General features: G+C 45.0%; 2 protein-coding genes across 2 annotated transcripts in view; both read right to left on the bottom strand.

Annotated features, from left to right (window-relative positions):
* Positions 1 to 7,184, bottom strand: part of LOC142201847 (uncharacterized) — a 174,408-nt gene extending 167,224 nt beyond the window's left edge. Inside the window, 4 exon segments of the mRNA XM_075272271.1 lie at positions 104 to 217; positions 656 to 874; positions 935 to 1,021; positions 7,136 to 7,184. Coding sequence (XP_075128372.1) covers positions 104 to 217; positions 656 to 874; positions 935 to 1,021; positions 7,136 to 7,184 — 469 coding nt within the window.
* On the bottom strand, positions 87 to 22,313 carry LOC142201267 (uncharacterized). Its single transcript, XM_075272101.1, has 2 exons — positions 21,650 to 22,313; positions 87 to 1,315 (listed from the first exon to the last, which is right to left on the bottom strand). Exons 1-2 carry the CDS (start codon positions 22,311 to 22,313, stop codon positions 87 to 89), a joined length of 1,893 nt encoding a protein of 630 aa, XP_075128202.1.
* Positions 22,314 to 23,637: the final 1,324 nt, after the last annotated feature.

The following is a 23,637-nucleotide window of genomic DNA, read 5'->3' as shown; positions in this document are numbered from 1 at the left end:
AAAACTCTAAATAACATTTAAGTTTTTAATGAATAATTTAACCACAAAAAACAGTGAATGCAAGTCCTTTTTAATACCTAGATGGGTCAGGTTGAAAATCCACTTCCAATCCACTTCTCCCCTGTGTGAATTCTTTGATGTTCAACAAGAATTGATTTCTGAACAAACCATTTCCCACAGTCGGGACATGAATATGGCTTCTCCCTATTATGAGTTCCTTGATGTCTAACAAGATGTGATTTAATAGTAAAACATTTCCCACATTCTGGGCATAAATATGGCTTCTCTCCTGTGTGAATTCTCTGATGTTCAACAAGATTTGCTTTTACAGCAAAACATTTCCCACATTCTGGACACGAATATGGCTTCTCCCCAGTGTGAATTCTTTCATGTTTAACAAGTGCTGATTTACAGATAAAACATTTCCCACATTCTGGGCATGAATATGGCTTCTCTCCTGTGTGAATTCTCTGATGTTCAACAAGATTTGCTTTTACAGAAAAACATTTCAAACATTCTGGACACGAATATGGCTTCTCCCCGTTGTGAGTTCTTTCATGTCTAACAAGTTCTGATTTATAGGTAAAACATTTCCCACATTCTGGGCATGAATATGGCTTATCTGCTGTGTGAAGTCTCTCATGTTTAACAAGACGTGATTTAAGAGGAAAACATTTCTTACATTTTGAACATGAATATGGCTTCTCCTCTGTGTGGGTTCTTTGATGTTCAGCAAGACTTGATTCATGGACAAAATATTTCCCACATTCTAGGCATGAAAATGGCTTATCTCCTGAGTGAATCTTTTGATGTCTAACAAGATGTGATTTATAAGCATAGCATATCCCACACTCTGGGCATGAATATGGCTTATCTGCTGTGTGAAGTCTCTCATGTTTAACAAGACGTGATTTAAGAGCAAAAAATTTCCTACATATTGGGCACGAATACAGCTTATCTCCTGTATGAGCTTTTTGATGTTCAGCAAGACTTGATTTATGAGCAAAACATTTCCCACATTCTGGGCATGAATATGGCTTCTCTCCTGTGTGAGTTCTTTGATGTTCAACAAGAATTGATTTCTGAGCAAAACATTTCCCACATTCTGGGCATGAATATGGCTTCTCTCCTGTGTGAGTTCTTTGATGGTCAACTAGACGTGATTTCTGAGTAAAACGTTTCCCACATTCTGGGCATAAATATGGCTTCTCTCCTGTGTGAATCTTTAGATGTTTAACAAGGTGTGATTTAGCCATAAAACATTTCCCACATTCCGAACATGAAAATGGCTTCTCCCCTGTGTGAGTTCTTTGATGTTCAATAAGACGTGATTTAGCCATGAAAGATTTCTCACATTCTGGGCACGAATATAGCTTATCCCCTCTACATCTTTTATTTCGCTTAACAGACTGTGATGAATTAGAAGAAAAGTCTTTCTCCTGAAGAGCTGAGGGTATATCTGGGGTAATGACATGTTCATCATATGGATCTTGTGTGATACCATCATCCTCTGCTTTATAATCTGTAGATATCAGATGTCCCTCTAAGCTCCTGGTACAGTCATCTGACAAGAAGAAAACTGATGTTACTATTATCGAATAACATAACCTTATAAGTATATTCCCCACTGAGCCGCTGCCTGAGACGCTTCAGACCGTGTGAAAAAGTGAAGTCAGTGGCACAGGCAGCAAACGACGGCAGCGCGGCCTACTTCATTAATATTCACTGTGCTGAGACGGAGGTCAGTGATGGTGACTAGTAATGAAGCGAGGCAGGAGACGCCACCACTGCTCTAGGTCACTGTAGAGGTGAACACAATCCATGGCTGCTTAAATATGGCCGCTTATGTGGAATAATACTGTAGGATGCCATAAATCTTACTGTATTACACCCCATACACACAATATAATAGGATTTCCCAGCCTGAACTCAGAGTTATACTACATTTATTACCCCCTATAGCGGTATCACATTTATATTCATGTATTATTAGTATTTTACCTGAATCGGGGAACAACAAATAGTCTAAACAATGTCTGAATAGAATCAGTGACCCTTCTGTGCTTTATATAGTGGTGACTCCTCACCTGGGCGGGTCCCTGTAGGAATGTCCTCCTCACACTCCTCATCACCACTCACATAGGGCTCTTCCTTTATTCTCATAGATATAGCATTAATGTCGCTCACATCTTTATCCTGGTGGAAAATCTGTGAAACAAATAATGTAAAAGTCACCGGACAAATGGGGAAGTCACAGAGAATGTTCTAGATCATTAATCCGCATGAAGATGAAAGATGTCCTGACAGTAGCTGCAGGTCTGTGAGAAGCCGGATAAACATATTTTACCCGATTTGGGTGAAATTTGGCACGCCTCCTCTCCACCCAAAGGAGTAGAATACTGCGCAGTTACATCTCGCTAGCGTCCCCCCCATCATGAGATTGAGGCCCTATACATATAATGGGGAAAATGAAAGAAAGTGCTGAGGGGAAAACAACAGTTGTGACCAAAGAGTCGCTGCTAATGGAGCCGTACCACCACACAAACATTTCACAAACACCATATAAACATCACACAGACAGCACACATACACCAACCCACAAGCACAACACCACAACACAAATGCCACATGCACACCACACACACATGCAAACACACTCAGATGGATGCACTCTACGCACATAGTTGAACAGAGCACATGCGTACTCACACACAACTACCACACGCACAAACACATGGATCACATACATGCATACATATACACGGACCACACACGTGCATGCACACACGCATATATACACATGGATCTACCTGATCATCCTGTGGAAGAAAAGGACTGGGACATCTCTCCGGTGTTGTCCTCTTACTGGATCTACCTGTAGGAAACACAGACAGGGACTGAATTCATTCTGTACATACAAATAATGGAAGTCCATGTGTATATAGTCATGTCTATTACCTGCTGATGTGAGGGGCTGCTGGTCCTCCATCATCACCTCCTTGTACAGATCCTTGTGTCCTTCTAAATACTCCCACTCCTCCATGGAGAAATAGACAGCGACATCCTGACACCTTATAGGAACCTGACAACACAATGATACAGTCATCACCCCGACCCCTCCAGTTACTGTATAATGTCCCAGCATTCCCAGCACTGTCACCTCTCCAGTCAGCAGCTCCAGCATCTTGTTGGTGAGTTCTAGGATCTTCTGTCCATTGATCTCCTCCTGTATCAGGGGGTGAGGTGGAGGCCCCGGGAATGGGCTCAGGGTTCCTCCATATCCATCATACACAGGAGCCTGACAGCGCCCACTAGAGGTCTTCTTCACTACTGTGTAATCCTGGTTATGGGGAGACACATTAATAAATCTCACTACATACATGTCCAGAGTCCATCACCTCTCCAGTCATATCATCTGTTATTACTATAGATAAGAATGATGTCATGATGACATCATCAGAATCTCTCACCTCTCCAGTAAGCTGGTAGATGATCTCTAGGGTGAGATTTAATAGACTTTCCGCCATCTTGTTCCTGTCTCTTTCCATCCTTGATGGATCAATCAGGAATATTCTCTTATATAGAAGATACTGAGAGGATTCTATATTGTAGGAACCTGAATGGAGAGAAGATGAGACAATGTAATCACTACACGGAATCCCATGGAATAAATAGAAGAGGTGAGTCCCATTCAGTGTTCAACCAAAGTGTGAAATCTAAGAGTGCAGATCAGAATTAGACCAGAATGGAAATAGACTGTCATCCAGCATCTATAATTCTCGAAAAAACAAAAATATGTGTTGCTGCTACCATATTAATGCATCATCCAGTGATAGAAACATATATAATCAGAAGCTGACTGCACGGAGTATCTCCCGCGCTGTACAAGATGCAGAGAAAAAAAGCGTTCACTCCAGCATGTCCAAAATAGAATAAAATGTAACTTTTACTCAAAAGGTTAAAAACTACAAAAACATGGATCCAAACATGAAAAAGCAACAAAGATACAGCTTACACATTTCGGGTGTTAGGAAAACAATCCCTTAGTCATAGCTGACAAAGTACAAATGAAAGCACGGTTATATACTACTACACAGCACAGTCACCTGGAACAGATTAGCAGTTAGACAAACAAATTCATTTCCTCCTGCATGATACAAGATAAGCATTGTGTGTTTCCCCATTGTGTGTCTCTAAAGATGGCGCCACACTGAGTGGCTGCCTCAATACAGAGCTCCAAGCTGAGAGTAACCTTTATCTTCCTTTTCACTCTTTTTGTCTGTATCTTCAAGAATCCTCTAATCAAGCAAACTAGCACTATGGTCTGTTGCCTTGGGATAACACTGGACTCTGACTTATCCTTCAAGTGACACGTTCAAACCCTAACACCTTCTGCCGCCTCCAACTCAAGAACATCCATCAAAGCTGCTCCTTCCTCACCCCAGAAACTGCAAAGATACTAGTCCAGGCCCTCATAATCTCCCGTATAGACTACTATAAGACCCTTCTCCATGGCCTGCGTGCAAATACTCTCGTCCCCCTCCAGTCCACCTTAAACTGTGCTGCTTGCTTAATACACCTCTTCCCCTGTTCCTCATCGGCTGCTCCCCTCTGCCAATCCCTCCACTGGTTACCTATAGCCCAGTGAATAGAGTTCAAGTTAGTAACACTAACTTACAAAGCGATCCACAACCTGTCCCCTCCATATATCTCTGAACTAATCTCACGCTACCTGCCCACACGTAACCTCAGATCCTCCAAAGACCTCCTGCTCCGCTCTGCTCTCATCCACTCTTTACACAACCGGATGCGCCAATTTTTCTTGTGTCTATCCCCCATACTCTGGAACTCCTTACCACGACACATAAGACTGACCCCCACAATCACAGGCTTCAAGAAGGCCCTGAAGACTCACCTATTCAGGAAGGCCTACAACCTCCAATACACTATCACCGCACTGCCATCTGTACAGTCTCCCCCTCTCCTTCTGTCTCTACCCTTCTTCCCTCATAGATTTTAAGCCCTCGCGGGCAGGGCCCTCTACCCCACTGTGCCAGTCAGTCATTGTTAGTATTATATCTACCTGTATATTTTGTGTATTGTATGTAACCCCCAAATGTAAAGCACCATGGAATTAATATAATAATGTACAGCACCATAGTATTAATATAATAATGTAAAGTACCATGGGATTAATATAATAATGTGCAGCACCATGGAATTAATGGTGCTATATAAATAAATAATAATACTGTAATAACAACATTATTATCACCACCTCCTACTTCTGACGTCGGCAGCGTGTAGCTCAGGAAGGAAGTGACTTGGTGTGGGCCGGCTTGGTGGGTATATAAGGTGTGTGATAGGCTGAACAGAATCTCATTGTTGTCTCGGGTAAAGGGGACGACTTATCAGAGTTGCACAAGGGATGATTATTGGCTTTCGGACCAAGGGTGACAGTATTTCTCCAACAGCGCAGGTTGTGAACTGTTCATGCGCTGCTTTGGTGAAAGTGTATTGTGAGCGGAGAAATGGTGCCATTGGGAATAACCAACATGGAGACTGTGGAGAATCACGTGTCCCTGATATGAAAGTTGAACCTCAGCTATGAAGGTGTGTGAGGGAAGATCGACACTCTACAGTGGAGCAGCTCAGCATAAAAAATGAATCGACTCTACCATATGTGTCTAAATCAACAGTTCAGTGAACCCTGATGTGTATGGAGCTTCGATGCCGAAAGATGGTCATTGTATCTACGCTAGAAAAAAAAATAAAAAGCTTCAGTTTACACGGCCATATTACTGTAGAATTGGACCACCAAAGCGCATGACGTTAAAAATATATACATTTTAACGTATTGGGGGCCTTTTAGGCCCCCATGCAAATAATATCGAAAAACACACAAATTACTTTCACAAGTTTATTTCAAAATTGTAAAATAAAATCTGAATAGTGGCCAAAATTTTTATTATAATGGAGCAAAAAGTTAAGCCTAAAAGGTTCCCAATATGCGTTCTAGGGCTAATGGTTGCATTCCCCGAGGAAGAGGTCAAGCTGGTGACGCAGCGTTATAGTCTGGGGAATGTTTAACACCATTCTCTGGGCCCGCTCGTCTATGTAGAAGGCAATCTGAACAGATTTGGGTATGAATCCATCCTTGCAGATCACATCCACCCATACATGTCATTTGTCTTCTCTCGGGCAAATCGAATCTTCCTGCAAAATAATGTCTAGAAATGTCCGACAGTGGTTGGAGTAGAATGACCAAGACTTCCAAGTACTTCCCTGACTCCCTTATTCCCTAGACTTGAACCCAGTTGAGCATCTGTGGGGCCACCTTTTTCGTTGGGTTCATTCTATGGATCCTCCCCCATGTCCCCTCCAGTAAATGAGGAGCTGCAGTCAGCATGGCTCCAGATACCTGAGACAACCTACCAGTCACTCCCAGTCCATCTATCTGCTCTCCGGGCTGCACATGGCAGTTACTCTAGCTGTCTACAATTGCCGTCGTACTACTCCTCCCAGCAGGCTCCATCCCCTGCACCAATCTGTATTATAAGACCTGCAACAACCTTGGTGAAGAGACGTCTGTTAAAATTATAGTGTGTGGGGGCCACAGGGAGGACATTATAGTGTGTAGGGACCACAAGGAGGGCATTATAGTGTGCGGGGGGCCACAAGGAGGACATTATAGTGTGTGGGGGCCACGAGGAGGACATTATAGTGTGTGGGGGCCACGAGGAGGACATTATAGTGTGTGGGGGCCACAAGGAGGACATTATTCTGTGTGGGGGCCACAGGGAGGACATTATAGTGTGTAGGGACCACAAGGAGGGCATTATAGTGTGCGGGGGGGCACAGGGAGGACATTATAGTGTGTGGAGGCCACGAGGAGGACATTATAGTGTGTGGGGGCCACGAGGAGGACATTATAGTGTGTGGGGGCCACGAGGAGGACATTATAGTGTGTGGGGGCCACGAGGAGGACATTATTCTGTGTGGGGGCCACAAGGAGGACGTTATAGTGTGTGGGGGCCACAAGGAGGACATTATAGTGTGTGGGGGGCCACAAGGAGGACATTATAGTGTGTGGGGGCCATTGAATGTATGAGAAGGGCTGAGAGCGAGCACTTACCTCCTCGGGTACAGAAGCCGTCTGCTGACAGGACCTGTGATGATGTCATAGGTGTGGGAGGAGTCAAGGAGTCACATGATCAGGTCCTGCTGTTATGGTTGACTAGAATGGAGTTGCTCCTAGTAGGTATGATGTCACAGTAAGAGGCGGGGTCTCGTCTATCACTGCTCGGTGCTGTATAGAGGAGGGCGGAGCCGAGCACATGGAGATGGAGAAGAGAAAGCAGAGAGGATTGTAAAGGCTAAATACTATACTGGGTAAGGACCATCTGACGTCATAAGGTCACATGACAGGGTAGGCGTGTCTTTACTTGTAAGATGGTCCTTCCTCTGTATCCTGTGTGCAGGCTGTAGTGCGGGGGCAGATACGGGGTGCATGGTGAATTGGGGGGGATTTAGGGGATGGCAAGCTATGGTTGTTGTTTGGTGGATTTAGCAAACTGTGGCCCTGTGGGGCTGAGCTGTAGGGATAGGGAGCTTGATACCTTGGTGATATGGTGCTGTGGGGGCTCCATGTACTAAAGTGGGGGGTGCATGGGGGTCTCATGAAGAATGGAGGAATCTTTCATATCTGTGTTAGGTTTGCATAAGAGGCGCAAAGAAGAAACTCCTCCATTGCCGGTGCAGAGGTGATTGACAATACGCTTTAGGTTAACCCCTTAATGACCGGCCCATACTAAAATTATGTCGGCACTGACAGATCCTATAGTAAAATTACGTAAGGATAGGTTTTAACCCCATCAGTGCTGAAATTCATGAACATCTGTGGGCCGGCCATTACTCGACCCCAGTCCGGAGATCGTCACTATTCATTGAATAGTGACGGACGCCATCTTGGAAGGCCTTGCAGCCTAAATCTGTAGTTTTTAGGCCACATCTGCAATCAATATCGTAGATGTGGCCTAAAAACTATAGATTAGGCCTATACTTACCTTCTACTGCGCTGAACTCTGCATAACACGAAGATCAGCGGGAGGGGGGGGAAAGGTGAAGGGTCCCTGCTATCTTCAACCGGAGGTAGCAGACATCAGGGAAATTTTCTGTCCTTGATCACGCGATTATCACTATTCAATGACTAGTGAGGGCCACCATCTTGAAATCCCATCCACGTTGTTAATGGGATTAGTGAAAAAGCTATCAATAAGATCTTATTGGAGCACCATAACTGTCCACGCAACCCCCTGTATTTGTAGTCGTAATGACCGTTTTCGTTATGAGATTTCTTTACCTTACTGATAATTCCTAAGTGCCCCCTAGATCTGGCCCTATCTATGATAGGCTACATAAAATAAGACCCCTAATTTCCCTCCTGCAACAATCCTTTCTTTCCTTATACACCCCTGAACAAAATTTGGCAGTTGACGAATCCCTGATGAATTTCAAGGGTTGACTTTCATTCTGCCAGTTCACCCCCTCGAAGCGAGCTAGCTATGGAGTAAAAGTGTCCAAAGTTTGTGAGAGCTCCACAGGTTATACCTGCAACTTTTTTGTGTACAAGGGAAGCGCCCGCTAAATAAATCTCCCAGGGTGCCCAGAGAGCATTGGCACAAGTGGGGAAATTGTCTGGCAACTCATGATACCCTTACTCCACGACAATTTTTATACTATTGTTCGTTTGTACAGCAGTCCCCATGCTGCAAATACAGGGCCCTGTGGAACAATACGCAAGAACTGAGTGGGGCTATCAGCACAATTGGTATCAAGGAGAGTAGCAAAAGTACAGTCGTTTCAGTTGGCGGTCAAATGGAATGACAGGAAAGTCATCTATCTCCTCTCTACCATTCATACTGACACCACTGTGTTGGTGAGAGAAGGAGGCTCGGCTACAGAGAAAAGGAAACCCTTCTATGTAACTGAATATAATAAATTCATGGGGGGTGGATATATCTGACCAAGTTCTACAACCATATCTGGTCAAAAGCAGAGCCTGGTACAAAAAACTGTCCGTGGATCTAATTCATACCGCCATGTACAATTCATATGTAGTGTACAAAAAGTCACAGGGATCCCAAAAATTTGGGTTATTCAAAATCTGTTATTTAATTCCCCCATGCCAGAGTCAATATACCAATCGGAGGAAATTCATAGACTGAACGCCATTTCATGCATCTCGTCCCTGCCACTCAAGGAAAAACCCATGCCCGAAAATGTTGCCATGTAGTAAGAATGGGAGGAGGAAAGATACTAGATTTTTTTTTTTGCCCATCCCAACTCGGACTCTGTGCACACCCCTGCTTTGAAATTTATCACACTATTATGAGTTATTGATTTTATTTGTAGGGAACACCATAAAGGTGTGTGTGTGGGGGGGGGTCAGTGTCAGGGAGGCAAATCATTGATATTTTCTTTTAGGTTTATGTTTTTGCCCAATTATTATTTCTACCATTACAAATTTCTTGGACTATTATTCCCTGATTTGGTCACTCATAAATTTATTTCTACCGTTACTAATTTCTTGGGCAATTAATCCAGGATTTGATCACTAATACATTTTTATTATCAAAAAATTGTCTTTGTCTGAGACGAGGTGACCATTCACAAATTTTTATTCAGATTCCAGGGGCTAGCCATTACACAACGGAACGGCTTCATTTTTAGAGATACATTTCTTTGGGGGGGCATCACTGCCAAATTAATGTTTGGATATGGAGTTCCCATAGCCCTTTGGTAGAACAAGCAATAGTAGCATCGGGTGCAGGCCCTAGCATTTGAAGCACCTTGCACCAGACGTTCAACTTGGGATCTTACAATTTAGTTTTTGCCCAAAATACTCAAATTTTAGGGCTCTCTTTTGAGGACTCGAGCATTTGCAAAATAATTTTCTGTAAAAATTTTTTAGACTTAATCTCATAAAATGGCCAGAGACTATTTCCCTAGGGGGAAAATTTTTTGGAAACTTATGTGTAAGGGTGCCTTCACACGGCGAAGCATGCCGCCCATTTAGACACGTATACACGTGTCAGAGCGCGGCGCTTCAAAACAGAGCCCATTGATTTCAATGGGAGCTGACATACACACGCTACCCATTGAAATCGATGGAGGCTTTTTTACCTATTGATTTCAATGGGTAGTGTGCGTATGTCGGCTCCCATTGAAATCAATGGGCTCTGTTTTGAGGCGCCGCGCTCTGTGTCTAAATGAGCGGCGCGCTTCGCCGTGTGAAGGCACCCTTAAGGGTGTCCCATTGCTTCAAAAAAGGGTATCGTGTATAAAGACTTTTACTCAAGGTTCACCTAAGGAAACCACAATAGGTGCAGGCGTTTGGTGTGAGAGGCATTTTTTTAAATCACTGGCTACTTAAAAACTGCATGTAGAAAAGTGCCGTGACGGAAAGAAGAATACACAATGTGGGACAACTGCTTTTTTCACTAAAAGTTTTGTTTAGGCCACGCATGCTATGGAGCCTCAAATTCATTCATTTGTTCCATGAAACCCAATGGGTACTCTCTTTTTTTGGGCTGTCTTACTGTAAGCCCATACATAGGACTAAGGCCACAAAGTGTACATTTTTGAGCACGGGAGAAGTGGGGTGATATATTTTGGGGTGTATTTCTTCATTTTCATGCGATGTGTGCAAAAAAAACTCCCTTTAAAATGACACATATTTGAAGAAAATGAAAATGTAATTTTTTTTCGTCCCCAGTGCTGTGAGAGAACTCTCCAGCGACGGCCTCTTCTTCCTCTGGAACGCCCTCTCCGCAACGTGTTCTTCAGATGGCTTCTTCTGGCTTTAAATGGGACGCATGCGCAGACAGCTCTGCCATGCCTGTGGCCATTTTCTTGTGGCCACTTAGACGAGCATACTGAAAAGTGTTAATGTGAATACAGACCACATGTGTAATGGCACCCTAAGGCCAGCTTCGCATGGACACATTTGGTTGTCAGCTCTGGTTCCCAGACCAGGACCTGGACGGGGTGTATATTTGTAGAAATCCAGAAAGTTGTGTGCTGCTTTAGCAGAACATAGTCTGCTAAGACTCTTTGGTGTAAAATTACATGGGCTGGATTTTTTGGACTGGAGGGCAGGTTGGTAGTGGGAGTCTTCCGGTCCACACCCCTGGTCCACTATGGGTTTGTTCCCTGGTCCTAGGTGCTCAAAGGTGAGGCTTCCTGATATGTTACTGGGGAAGGAAGCCTAGAAAATGGAAGGGCTGACAGTCTGGCAGGGAGCGTGAGAGGCAAACACTCCTGGCACAGCTTGTGATGGTTTGCTGCTACATTTGCAGATGTGAGTCTCGACCTGTACTAGGTTAGTAAGGTAGGCCAAGTGTATAGCTAGGCTGAACTGTCATTGTTCCCCAACCTTGTGAGCTGGACTCCCTACAATATAAAATACTAGCAGTACCCGCGACTTCGTCCGTGGAACCCTGACCCCCTGCGTGACCCACCTGTAGCGCCGTGCAGGCTTCTTTCTTTGCCTTGTGTCCACAGCGGCTCCCTTTTCCTCATCTCCCCCCTGGCGCCCGCCAACCCCCTTTTTTCCTACCCACTCCCTCATGTGCTCGCTTCTTTCTCCTACCCCATGCCCCTTTTCCCCCCTAGCCCCGTGTCCCCTTCCCCTGTGTTACCTACCCCGTTCCCCCTTTTTTCCACCACCCCATGCCCCCTTCCCTGTCTTACCTACCCAGTGACCCCCCCCCACCAACCTGTGCCCAAGGCCTCACCAAACCCCGGGCTTCCCGTGCACCAATGTTACAGGGGTGCCTATGAGGGCCCCCCTCCCGCGGCAAACCATGTGCCCCCATTCCATCTGTGGGCCGCTGTGGCGGCCGTGTCTCCGTCCCCCTTCCAAGGGCCCCCGGGTTTACCTGCCCAGGCCCCCCCATTCCCGTGTCCGCCACTGGACCGGCAACCTCCTCACTCCAAACACCCCACCCCTCTCCCTTCTCAAAGTCCCCTAACTCGCCTGTCGTCACAACCCTTCTCCTGCGGCCGAATGACACTGTAGATAGCCCTGAGCAGACATCGGCAACATCCCTGACAGACATGCAGAGTCCAGAGGCCGCAGCCGCCACGGGACAGCAGGCCGAACCAGCGTTCCAGACCGCGGCGCAGGCGACCCCCCCTGTCCGGCCGTGGCAGAGCACTGCGGTCCTGTGGTAAGCCCACACAGGCGGGGCAGCGTACGTACTTCTCGCTGCCTCAGAGTACGGGCGCTGGTTCAGGACGCTCTGGACCTCTGAGAGCCGCCATGTTCTTGTGGACCCTGGCTGGCCGATAGCTCCGCCCACATAGCGAAGCGGCACCCATCCAGGTGAGCTGCTGATGGGGCTGGGATGACGTCATCCCAGGTCCTACAGCGTCCCAGATCCTGCAGCGAATTCAAAAGTGAAAAGCACCGGTCACAGGAGTGAATTGCGGTGGTGTACGGGAATTCCATGTAGCCTTTCAGCCAAATCCGTTCGCCCATCTAGCTGTCATTGCGTCCCCTTTCCAACCCCCCTTCCCCCCCCAAATCCCTTTGCACCCACCCGCGCAACCCCGGCCTCCTCCCCTGCCTGGGGTTAGGAGCTAGGCCCGAGAGGGCAATAGGGAGTTTTTGGCTTGCTATGCTAAAAAGTGTGTGGGATTGCAGAGCTGGTGGTATGAGTTGTGGTTTTGTGGGGGTCCTGGGAAAAACGTATGTCTGCGATTGTGACGAAAAGTAGCCTATCGTTCAATCCTGCCTAGGAACTATGTTTGTTGAAAATTTGAGCCAAATCGGTTGAGGGGTTTTTGCGTGATTGAGGAACAAACATCTAAACATCCAAACACACAAACATCCAAACACACATACTTTCACATTTGTAATATTATTATAGTAGGATAGACAATTCCCTGTAAGCTGCTAAATACTACTGGAGTTAAGGACCCAACCACTAGGTGGAGAAAAGGTCCCAACCAGTAATGGGGAATAGATGACACTGAGCGGCTAATGCTATAAGTCATAAGGAGCAGTATTTATACAGGGTACACGGACATTATTAGTATAAAGATGCGCTTTGGGGTTGTGAAGGATACTGCCTTACCAAAGCTGCTTTGGCACACCTGGCGATCACCTTTCTTCCTTACTTTCCACTCGCGCCCCAAGAGTGTGTCCGAGTCTTATAGGATAATACGAAACAAAGTTTATATATTTATTAACCCGATATTAGGCACTTAACATATACAGAAATACATATCAGTGGATGACAAGCAAATACAGTTAAAGGGATTCTAAAACTGTTTATTTTGTGCTTAAGACGTCGGAATAGCCTTTAGAAAGGCTATTCGTCTCTTACCTTTAGACGTGGTCTCCGGACCGCCGTTCCGTAGAAATACCGTTTTTTTTTATTGGTATGCAAATGAGTTCTCTCTGCCAGAGCTGCAACCGCTTCTTCTGTCTCGGTCCAACCTCTGACACCTGCGCAGTACGCTCTTGTATTGAACTACAAGAGCAAGAGCGGCCTCCCAAAAATGGCTGAGGGGCCAGAGACCATGTCTAAAGGTAAAAGACGAATAGCTTTTCTAAATCTTAAGCACAAAAAAAACAACAGTTTTAGTGGTAGGATCCCTTTAAAGCATAATACAATACATAAAATGGGAATTAAAGCTAGAAATGGATCAATACCAACAAGAGTCTGCAGTTGGTTCTCTGGGGCATCGCTTCCAGGCCTCAGGGTACACGCTTTGGTAAGTAAGGAGCTTCAATCTGCTCACAAGACATCCAGTCTCAGAACTCCCTGTCTCCTCATATGAGACAATTTATCTCTCCCTAGTCTCCTCCCAGAGTGATATCATTAGAGATAGAAGTCCCACCCCCCATCCTTGAAACCAAATAACTAAGAACAGTCATAATTCCTGGCCAGATGATCATAAGGTCAGGCAAGTGCTATGATTGGGTGCGTGGTGAGGTCACCAAGGATGACACCCAATCCCCTTTGGGTAATGAGTTCAGTGGCTGGACCTTTCCCCTGCTCTCAACACTAGTGAGTTGCCCCGGCTCGGCCTCTGTGGTTTTCCGGTGTGAGCAGGCCCAACACCAGGGGCGGCAGCACCTTGAAAAAAGGGAGTCTGTCGTGACCCCAGTTGGGGTTTTGGCGTGGAGCAAAACTGGGCACTGTAGACAGGGCATCTGGGAATAGGTGGTGACAAAGTGCCAGATGTTATACCCTCCCCAACCAGGGCAGGTCCCAGGGCCAGGTGATATAGGTGAGGAAGGGGTGATTTCCAGGAGGAGTAACAGGAGGAATGATCAATGAAAGAATACAGTCCAGAAAGGGGTCAACCAAACACCTATGGTTTATTTCTGTAGTCAGCAGGAGATAACACATTTTACAGAAGAATTCACCTTGCTCCAGTGTAGTGATATGCCAGTCTCCCCTTTTACCACCAGTATGATTCAGCCTTCCACTGCTGCTCAAACTCTGTAATAGATTTCCTCTGGTCCTGGGTTCCAGGAGCTCAGAGGTTAAGTACAACTGGGTAGATACCCCTTCTGGACAACAGGTAATGCAAGTTCTTTGGGATGCTGGATGCACACACTCACCCCAACTATGTACAGTCCTATGAAAAAGTTTGGGCACCCCTATTAATCTTAATCATTTTTAGTTCTAAATATTTTAGTGTTTGCAGCAGCCATGTCAGTCTGATCCATCTAATAACTGATGGACACAGTAATATTTCAGGATTGAAATGAGGTTTATTGTACTAACAGAAAATGTGCAATATGCATTACACCAAAATTTGACCGGTGCAAAAGTCTGGGCACCTCCGCAGAAAAGTGCCAGTAATATTTAGTAGCTCCTCCTTTTGCCTCTAGTCGCTTCCTGTAGCTGTTAATCAGTTCCTGGATGAAGGGATTTTGGACCATTCCTCTTTACAAAACAATTCCAGTTCAGTTAAGTTTGATGGTGGCCGAGCATGGACAGCCCGCTTCAAATGATCTGAAAACAAAGATTGTTCAACATAGTTGTTCAGGGGAAGGAGACAAAAAGTTGTCTCAGAGATTTAACCTGTCAGTTTCCACTGTGAGGAACATAGTAAGGAAATGGAAGACCACAGGGACAGTTCTTGTTAAGCCCAGAAGTGGCAGGCCAAGAAAAATATCAGAAAGGCAGAGAAGAAGAATGGTGAGAAGAGTCAAGGACAATCCACAGACCACCTCCAAAGAGCTGCAGCATCATCTTGCTGCAGATGGTGTCACTGTGCATCGGTCAATAATACAGCGCACTTTGCACAAGGAGAAGCTGTATGGGAGAGTGATGAGAAAGAAGCCGTTTCTGCACGTACGCCACAAACAGAGTCGCCTGAGGTATGCAAAAGCACATTTGGAGAAGCCAGCTTCATTTTGGAAGAAGGTCCTGTGGACTGATGAAACAAAGATTGAGTTGTTTGGTCATACAAAAAGGAGTTATGCATGGCGTCCAAAAAATACAGCATCCAAGAAAAACACTTGCTACCCACTGTAAGATTTGGAGGAGGTTCCATCATGCTTTGGGGCTGTGTGGCCAATGCCGGCACCGGGAATCTTGGTAAAGTTGAGGGTCTCATGGATTCCACTCAGTATCAGCAGATTCTTGAGAATAATGTTCAAGAATCGGTGACGAAGTTGAAGTTACGCCGGGGATGGATATTTCAGCAAGACAATGATCCAAAACACCGCTCCAAATCGACTCAGGCATTCATGCAGAGGAACAATGACAATGTTCTGGAATGGTCATCCCAGTCCCCAGACCTGAATATCATTGAACATCTGTGGGATGATTTGTGAGCGGACTGTCCATGCTCGGCGACCATCAAACTGAACTGAACGCGAATTGTTTTGTAAAGAGGAATGGTCCAAAATCCCTTCATCCAGGATCCAGGAACTGATTAACAGCTACAGGAAGCGACTAGAGGCAAAAGGAGGATCTACTAAATATTACTGGCACTTTTCTTTTGAGGTGCCCAGACTTTTGCACCGGTCACATTTTGGTGTAATGCATATTGCACATTTTCTGTTAGTACAATAAACCTCATTTCTATCCTGAAATATTACTGTGTCCATCAGTCATTAGATATATCAAACTGAAATGGCTGCTGCAAACACCAAAATATTTAGAACTAAAAATGGTTAAGATTAATAGGGGGGCACAAACTTTTTCATAGGACTGTATGTTACTGAGCCTCCAGGAAACTTGCATTAACTAGGCCTCGGTCCAGTGAGTTTCTCAATATTCTAAGTGTAGTTAGGAATTGATGGTCCTATGACTGCAGCTCTGTGCCTGTGAGGTCTCACCTCCCTCTGCAGGACCCCGGCCTCCTGTGCTGGGCTATTACACTCCATGTGGCTGGAGCACACACTGCACCTCCACACCCCTCTGCTCTCTCCTTTAGACTCCTGCACTCTGACCTGGAACTCAAAGAGAGGCTCACTTCTAGTCTGTAGCTCCAGGGGGTTATATCATATATTTTATAATTGGGGTACCGGCAGAATGGAGACTTTGTGAAGGTGAGGACAATGTGGGTCAGGTGCCTGGAGAAGTGAGGAGCCAAAGATGTCTGTGCTGCAAACTTTACAGAGACAAGTCACAGCTGGAAGAAGTGGTCATGGCGGTCCAAAGGGAAGAGACGGGAAATCTGAAGAATTAGTCAGAGACATCACCTGTAAGTCACAAAATGTTACTGCATTGTATAGACCTAAATGATAGAGGATAAATACCTGATTGATGGGGAGGGGGTTTGCTGAGACCCCCACTTGGCCTGAGAATATTCTCCCCCTCACACTGTAAATTCAGCATGACCACATCCAGGCTGCATATAGGCGTGTCATTTGTTGAATGGACGAACCCACGTGGCTCTCATTCACTTTGATGGGAGTGCCAAAATCCAGTACTTAGCTATCTGCGGCGCCCTATTAGAGAGATTGGGGGCCACGTGGGCTCGTCCGTCCACCGTGCAGATGTGTGATGTTATTTTCATTGTTAATGCTGTGGTGTTGATCTGATGCTGAAGGAATACAAGTAAGAAAAATTCTTAAAAACAGTTTTATAATCACAGGAAGGCTGACCTCTGCCACAAGAAGGAGGAAACAGCATTCCTTGAATGGATGCAAGAAACAGCGCAATGCAACAGCGTAGGCAGCCACCCAGGCAGAACAGTGGGCTGCTTCAGGAAAGCATCGCCCAAAAGCCGAATGTCCTTGTCTACAGTCATGGCCAAAAGTTTTGAGAATGATTCAAATATTAATTGTTACAAAGTCTACTGCTTCAGTTTTCCTAATGGCAATTTGCATATACTTCAGAATGTTATAAAGAGTGATCAGTTTAACAGCAATTACTTGCAAAGTCAACATTTGCCTAGAAAATGAACTTTATCCAACAAAACACATTTCAACATCATTGCAGCCCTGCCTTAAAAGGACCAGCTAACATCATTTCAGTGATTGCTCCATTAACACAGGTGTGGGAGTTGATGAGGACAGGGCTGGAGATCAATCTGTCATGATTAAGTAAGAATGACACCACTGGACACTTTAAAAGGAGGCTGGTGCTTGTCATCATTGTTTCTCTTCTGTTAACCATGGTTATCTCTAAAGAAACACATGCAGTCATCAATGCACTGCACAAAAATGGCCTAACAGGGAAGAGTATCGCAGCTGGAAAGATTGCACCTCAGTCAACAATCTATCGCATCATCAAGAACTTCAAGGAGAGAGGTTCCATTGTTGGCAAAAAGGCTCCAGGGCGCCCAAGACCGACCAGCAATCGCCAGGACCGTCTCTTAAAAGTGTTTCCGCTGCGGGATCGGGCTACCAGCAGTGCAGAGCTTGCTCAGGAATGGCAGCAGGCAGGTGTGAGTGCATCTGCACACACTGTGAGGCAGAGACTCTTGGAGCAAGGCCTGGTCTCAAGGAGGGCAGCGAAGAAGCCACTTCTCTCCAGAAAAAACATCAGGGACAGACTGATATTCTGCAAAAGGTACAGGGAGTTGACTGCTGAGGACTGGGGTAAAGTCATTTTCTCTGATGAATCCCCTTTTCAATTGTTTGGGACATCTGGAAAACAGCTTATTCGGAGAAGACGAGGTGAGCGCTACCACCAGTCTTGTCTCATGCCAACTGTAAAGCATCCTGAAACCATTCATGTGTGGGGTTGCTTCTCAGCCAAGGGAATCGGCTCTCTCACAGTCTTGCCTAAAAACACAGCCATGAATAAAGAATGGTACCAGAATGTCCTCCAAGATCAACTTCTCCCAACCGTCCAAGAGCAGTTTGGCGATCAACAATGCCTTTTCCAGCATGATGGAGCACCTTGCCATAAATGGCTCAGGGAACAAAACATGGAGATTTTGGGTCCATGGCCTGGAAACTCCCCAGATCTTAATCCCATTGAGAACTTGTGGTTAATCATCAAGAGACGGGTGGACAAACAAAAACCTACAAATTCTGACAAAATGCAAGCATTGATTGTGCAAGAATGGACGGCTATCAGTCAGGATTTGGTCCAGAAGTTGTTTGAGAGCATGCCAGGGAGAATTGCAGAGGTCGTGAAGAAGAAGGGTCAACACTGCAAATATTGCAACGCTGCATTAACTCCTTCTAACTGTCAATATAAGCTTTACTCGTAATATGATTGCAATTCTATTTCTGTATGTGAAAAACATCTGACAAACACACAGAAAAACCAGAGGGCAGCAGATCATGTGACAATAGAAGATTTGGGTCATTCTCAAAACTTTTGGCCATGACTGTATGCCCCATGAGAGGAGCAGCACAGGAGAGACCCTATGGCGCTGTTTAGCCCAGGAAATTGGTAATTGTAAATATTCTTCAATGGTTATATTCACACTATAATCTCATCAGCATTAAGTGAAATGTTATTCTTAGGAAGTGTCAGGTGCAGGATATTTCAGTCTATTGGGGGGAATATTAAACACTGCTGTACATACACCGATCAGCCCAGGGGCGCACCTCTAAATAGACTGATCCCAATCTGTTCATCTCTTTGGGACTGCCAGAGATAATGGAGCTGAGCTCTACTTCCCATCAGCCTTCCCATAGAGATGACTGGAGCAGTAGTATAAATGCAGGAGCCCTGTTCTGGTGATGGCGGGGTCAGGATAGGTGATAAGTGTCAGAGCAGTGGGGGATGGCTGCTGGCATAGATGAGAAACTTAGGAAAAGGATGGACGACGTTCCAGATTTCTTTATCTTGTGTATTTTATTACAACATATCAGACTCCATGTATGATAAGAAGCCGCTGGTAACTTCACATAATCATAGAGCTCAAGGACATAATCGATAAGCAACATTTCTGTCTGAGAACGCCAGTCATCAGCATTTTGTTATTTTTTCTTGATAACAAGTTTGGTGTAGTAGAAACATAATATAATAATAATTAATAATAATAATAAAATTTATATAGTGCCAACATATTCCGCAGCGCTGTACAATTAGTAGGGTTCAAATACAGACAGATACATTACAAAGAAAGTCATTTTACACAATGGGACTGAGGGCCCTGCTCGCAAGAGCTTACAATCTATGAGGTAGAGGGGGGTGACAAAAGAGGTAGCAGGAGCGGCATTGCTTATACAGTATTCAGACAATGTTGTAATAGAGGTTACTGTCATTACACAAACAAAACTTCATGAGCCGTCACTAGTGGTGTCCTTTAACATGTGGATGAAGCTTGGACCTGTAAAGTTATCCTGAGATGACATCATATCATGTGGGGTAATGTGGGTGCGGGGACAGAGGAGGGTTAGATTTTGGGGATTCTAATTATAGTACGGAAGGGTTTACGTTAGGAATTGTGATAGGCCTGTCTGATAAGATGTGTCTTTAGTTTGCGTTTGAAACTGAAGAAATTGGGAGTTAATCTGATTGTCCGGGGTAGAGCATTCCAGAGAAGTGGTGCAACTCGGGAGAAGTCTTGTATACGAGCGTGGGAGGTTCTGATAATAGAGGATGTAAGTGTTAGGTCATTGAGTGAGCGGAGAGCACGGGTTAGGCGGTAGACAGAGATGAGGGAGGAAATGTATGGGGGTGCGGCATTATGGAGAGCCTTGTGGGGGAGGGGGAGAACTTTATATTTTATTCTATAATTCTATAATGAATAGGCAGCCAATGTAGCGACTGGCACAGACCAGAGGCATCGCTGTAGCGTCTAGCCTGATAGATGAGCCTGGCCGCTGCATTCAGAATAGATTGTAGAGGGGAGAGTTTAGTGAGGGCATCCCTGTCCTTAAGGGATAGGTCTGGGTTAGGTCTCAGGGTTAAAGAGGCAACACTAAATGCCTTGACTACCTAACCTCCCCCCTTCTTCTCCACCCTCTTCTTTCCTCCCTCCCCTCTTTCTCCCCCCTCTTCTTTTTTTCTCTTCTCCTCTTTTACAGGTATTGCCTTCCCACAGAAGAATGGCCAGACTTCAGTTGTGCTCCCTGAACATTAGAGGCTCCAATGTCCCACAGAAGAGGACCCGGGTACTCTACAACATGCGCAAAATAAGGGTTCACATCCTACTGCTACAGGTAACCTACTTCAATACGGGCCATGTGCCCACGATAGTAAACAGATATTTCCCTCGCTGGTTCCACAGCTCCAACCCTGACGTTAAATTAAAGGGAGTTAGTATTGGCTTACATAAACACCTCCAAGCCACGGTCATGTCCCAGTGCTCTGATACACGGGGTAGATGTTTGTTTCTAACAATACCTTTCCATGAAAAATTATTCATGATCCATAATTTCAATCTCCAAACCAGAAAGCTCCTACTGTGTGATCTGACCAAGCTCTCATCCACCTTTCCATTCCCTGATCAGTCTAGAGGTGAGTGGGGATGGACTCTTAACCCCAACCTTTAAAACACCCAGTGTGCACAGCGGTGATTTCATAATTGCGGAATTTTCGCCATCACGAACATGACCAGACTCCACTCTCTAGAGATAATGAGCAACACCAAAGAGTGACTGCGGGTTTTTTTCTTTTAATTCAAGATGGCTCCTTATTGCAAACACCAGAATCCTTCCATAAACCCAACAGCGATTCATAAACACGGTTGGACCTAATGGAGCCAGATGCAAAGTGAAAGGACGTTTAGATACCAAATATGAAGCACATGAATGCACTAAAAGATTTCATTATGAGTTCACTACTAGAGATGAGCGAGTACTGTTCAAATCAGCCGATCCAAACAGCTGTTCCATAGAAATGAATGGATGCACCTGGTACTTCCGCTTTGACGGCGGCCGGCCGCTTAACCCCCCGCGTGCCGGCTACGTCCATTCATTTCTATGCGAGCGTGCTGTTTGGATCGGCTGATCCGAACAGTACTCGCTCATCTCTATTCACTAACATTAGCAGCAGCTCCATCGAAAAATTTCTCCACCCATGGGCGCCCACTTTGTTCCTACATTCAAAAACAACACTGATAACTCCCTGCCCACCCTGACGCTATAGCTCAGTCTTTCTAAGACTACTACCAAAATCTCTACAATCTTAGGGACCTCTTTCACATTTACAACTGCAAGAGATGCAAAACAGGATCGACAATTATGAATAAATTCTCTGATGTTTAACAAGTTCTGATTTAGAGATAAAACATTTCCCACATTCTGGGCATGAATATGGCTTCTCTCCTGTGTGAATTCTCTGATGTTCAACAAGATGTAACTTCTGAGTAAAACATTTCCCACATTCTGAGCATAAATAAGGCTTCTCCCCTGTGTGAATTCTCTGATGTCTAACAAGACTTGATTTCTGAGTAAAACATTTCCAACATTCTGGGCATGAATATGACTTCTCCCCTGTGTGAGTTCTTTTATGTTCAACAAGATTTGATTTGAGAGTAAAGCACTTCCCACATTCTGGACATGAAAATGGCTTCTCTCCTGTGTGAGTTTTTCGATGATCAACAAGAGTCGATTTAAGTGTAAAACATTTCCCACATTCTGCACAAGAATATGGCTTCTCCCCTGTGTGAATTCTCTGATGTTGAACAAGGTGTGATTTGTATGTAAAACATTTCCCACATTCTTGGCATGAAAACGGCTTCTCCCCTTTGTGAATTCTCTGATGTCTTACTAGATTTGATTTCTGAGTAAAATATTTCCCACATTCTGAACACAAATAAGGTTTCTCCCCGTTGTGAATCCTTTTATGGTCAACAAGATGTGATTTGTAAGTGAAACATTTCCCACATTGTGGGCATGAAAATGGCTTATCATCTGTGTACATTTTATTTTGCTCAACATACTGTAATGAATTAGAAGAAAGATCTTCCTCCTGAAGGATTGAGGGTATATCTGGGGCAATGACAAGTTCTTCATATGAATCTTGTGTGATATCATGATCCGTTGCTTTATAATCTGTAGATATCAGATGTCCCTCTGAGCTCCTGGTACAGTCATCTGCCATGAAAAAAAAAAGGATTTTTTTACTATTTTTGAATGACATAACCTTAGAAGTATCTTCTACACTGATCTTCCACTGTGGAATCCGTCTCTGATACAAAGAGAAGACATTTTCTTATGGCTGTTTAATCAGTTATTCCTAGCCATTGGTGTAGCTCTTGCGCCCCTACTATAGTTGAGTGTATTAAGGAACTCAGCCAAATCCAGACAATAGAGACATTGATGGCGGTAGATTCCTCCACAATCCTCGAAAGCTATAATTGTTTGAAAGCCATAGATTCTGTTTCAGGACTTTGACAAGTTTTCTAACTTGATTTCCTAAACTCCTCTGTTTAAAGGGGCTCTATCAGCAAAATTTTGCTGTATGAGCCCCACATATGTGTGAATAGCCTTTAAGTAGTTCTAAGGGATACTTAGAACTACGCGAGCATGCGCAGTACGCTTGCGAACTTCTTCACTTCGGAAGCACAGAAGATGAAGGCGGAGAAGAGCCAGGACAGGAGGACGTCGCTGGAAGATGAAAGAAGAGGAAGGCAGGACCGAAGATGGATCGTGCACGACCGCCCCCGTGCATGCAAAGGTATGATTTACATATATGTTTTTATAATTTTATTTTAAAATGGGAGCGGGGTTTAAAATAAGAGTACCGGTGCCTGAATAGCCTTTTTAAAGACTATTCACGCATATGTGGGGCTCATACAGCAACATTTTGCTGATAAAGCCCCTTTAAGAGGGAAAGTTTTCCTCCTCAGCCAGTTCTTTCCTACACGGATGGGTTCCATGGTACCCTTCTCCTCCTTTTCCTCTCCCCCCTTTATTGTTGGGTTATCATTAGAGATGAGCGAACACTGTTCGGAACAGCCGTTCCGAACAGCACGCTCACATAGAAATGAATGGAAGCGGCTGGCAGGCGGTGCTTCCATTCATTTCTATGGGAGCGTGCTTCTGTTGTTCATCCCCTATTGGTCTCCCAGTATCATGAGCGTAGCCCGTGGCTGTCCAACACCCCCTTCTGCCTCGCTGAGCACCACTTTTAGAGACCCAGGGACTTCTACAGAGAAATCTTAGGTTTCGTTTTTTAGGCTTTTGTTGGGCATTTAGGCCCAACTGCACCTGCAGTCCCCTTCTATGTTTTATATAGTGGTGAC

The sequence above is a fragment of the Leptodactylus fuscus genome, chromosome 1 (genome assembly GCF_031893055.1).
Source record: "Leptodactylus fuscus isolate aLepFus1 chromosome 1, aLepFus1.hap2, whole genome shotgun sequence".
Classification (NCBI taxonomy): Eukaryota; Metazoa; Chordata; class Amphibia; order Anura; family Leptodactylidae; genus Leptodactylus; species Leptodactylus fuscus.
Note: the sequence above shows the minus strand (reverse complement) of the source record. Positions and strands in the feature narration are given on the sequence as shown.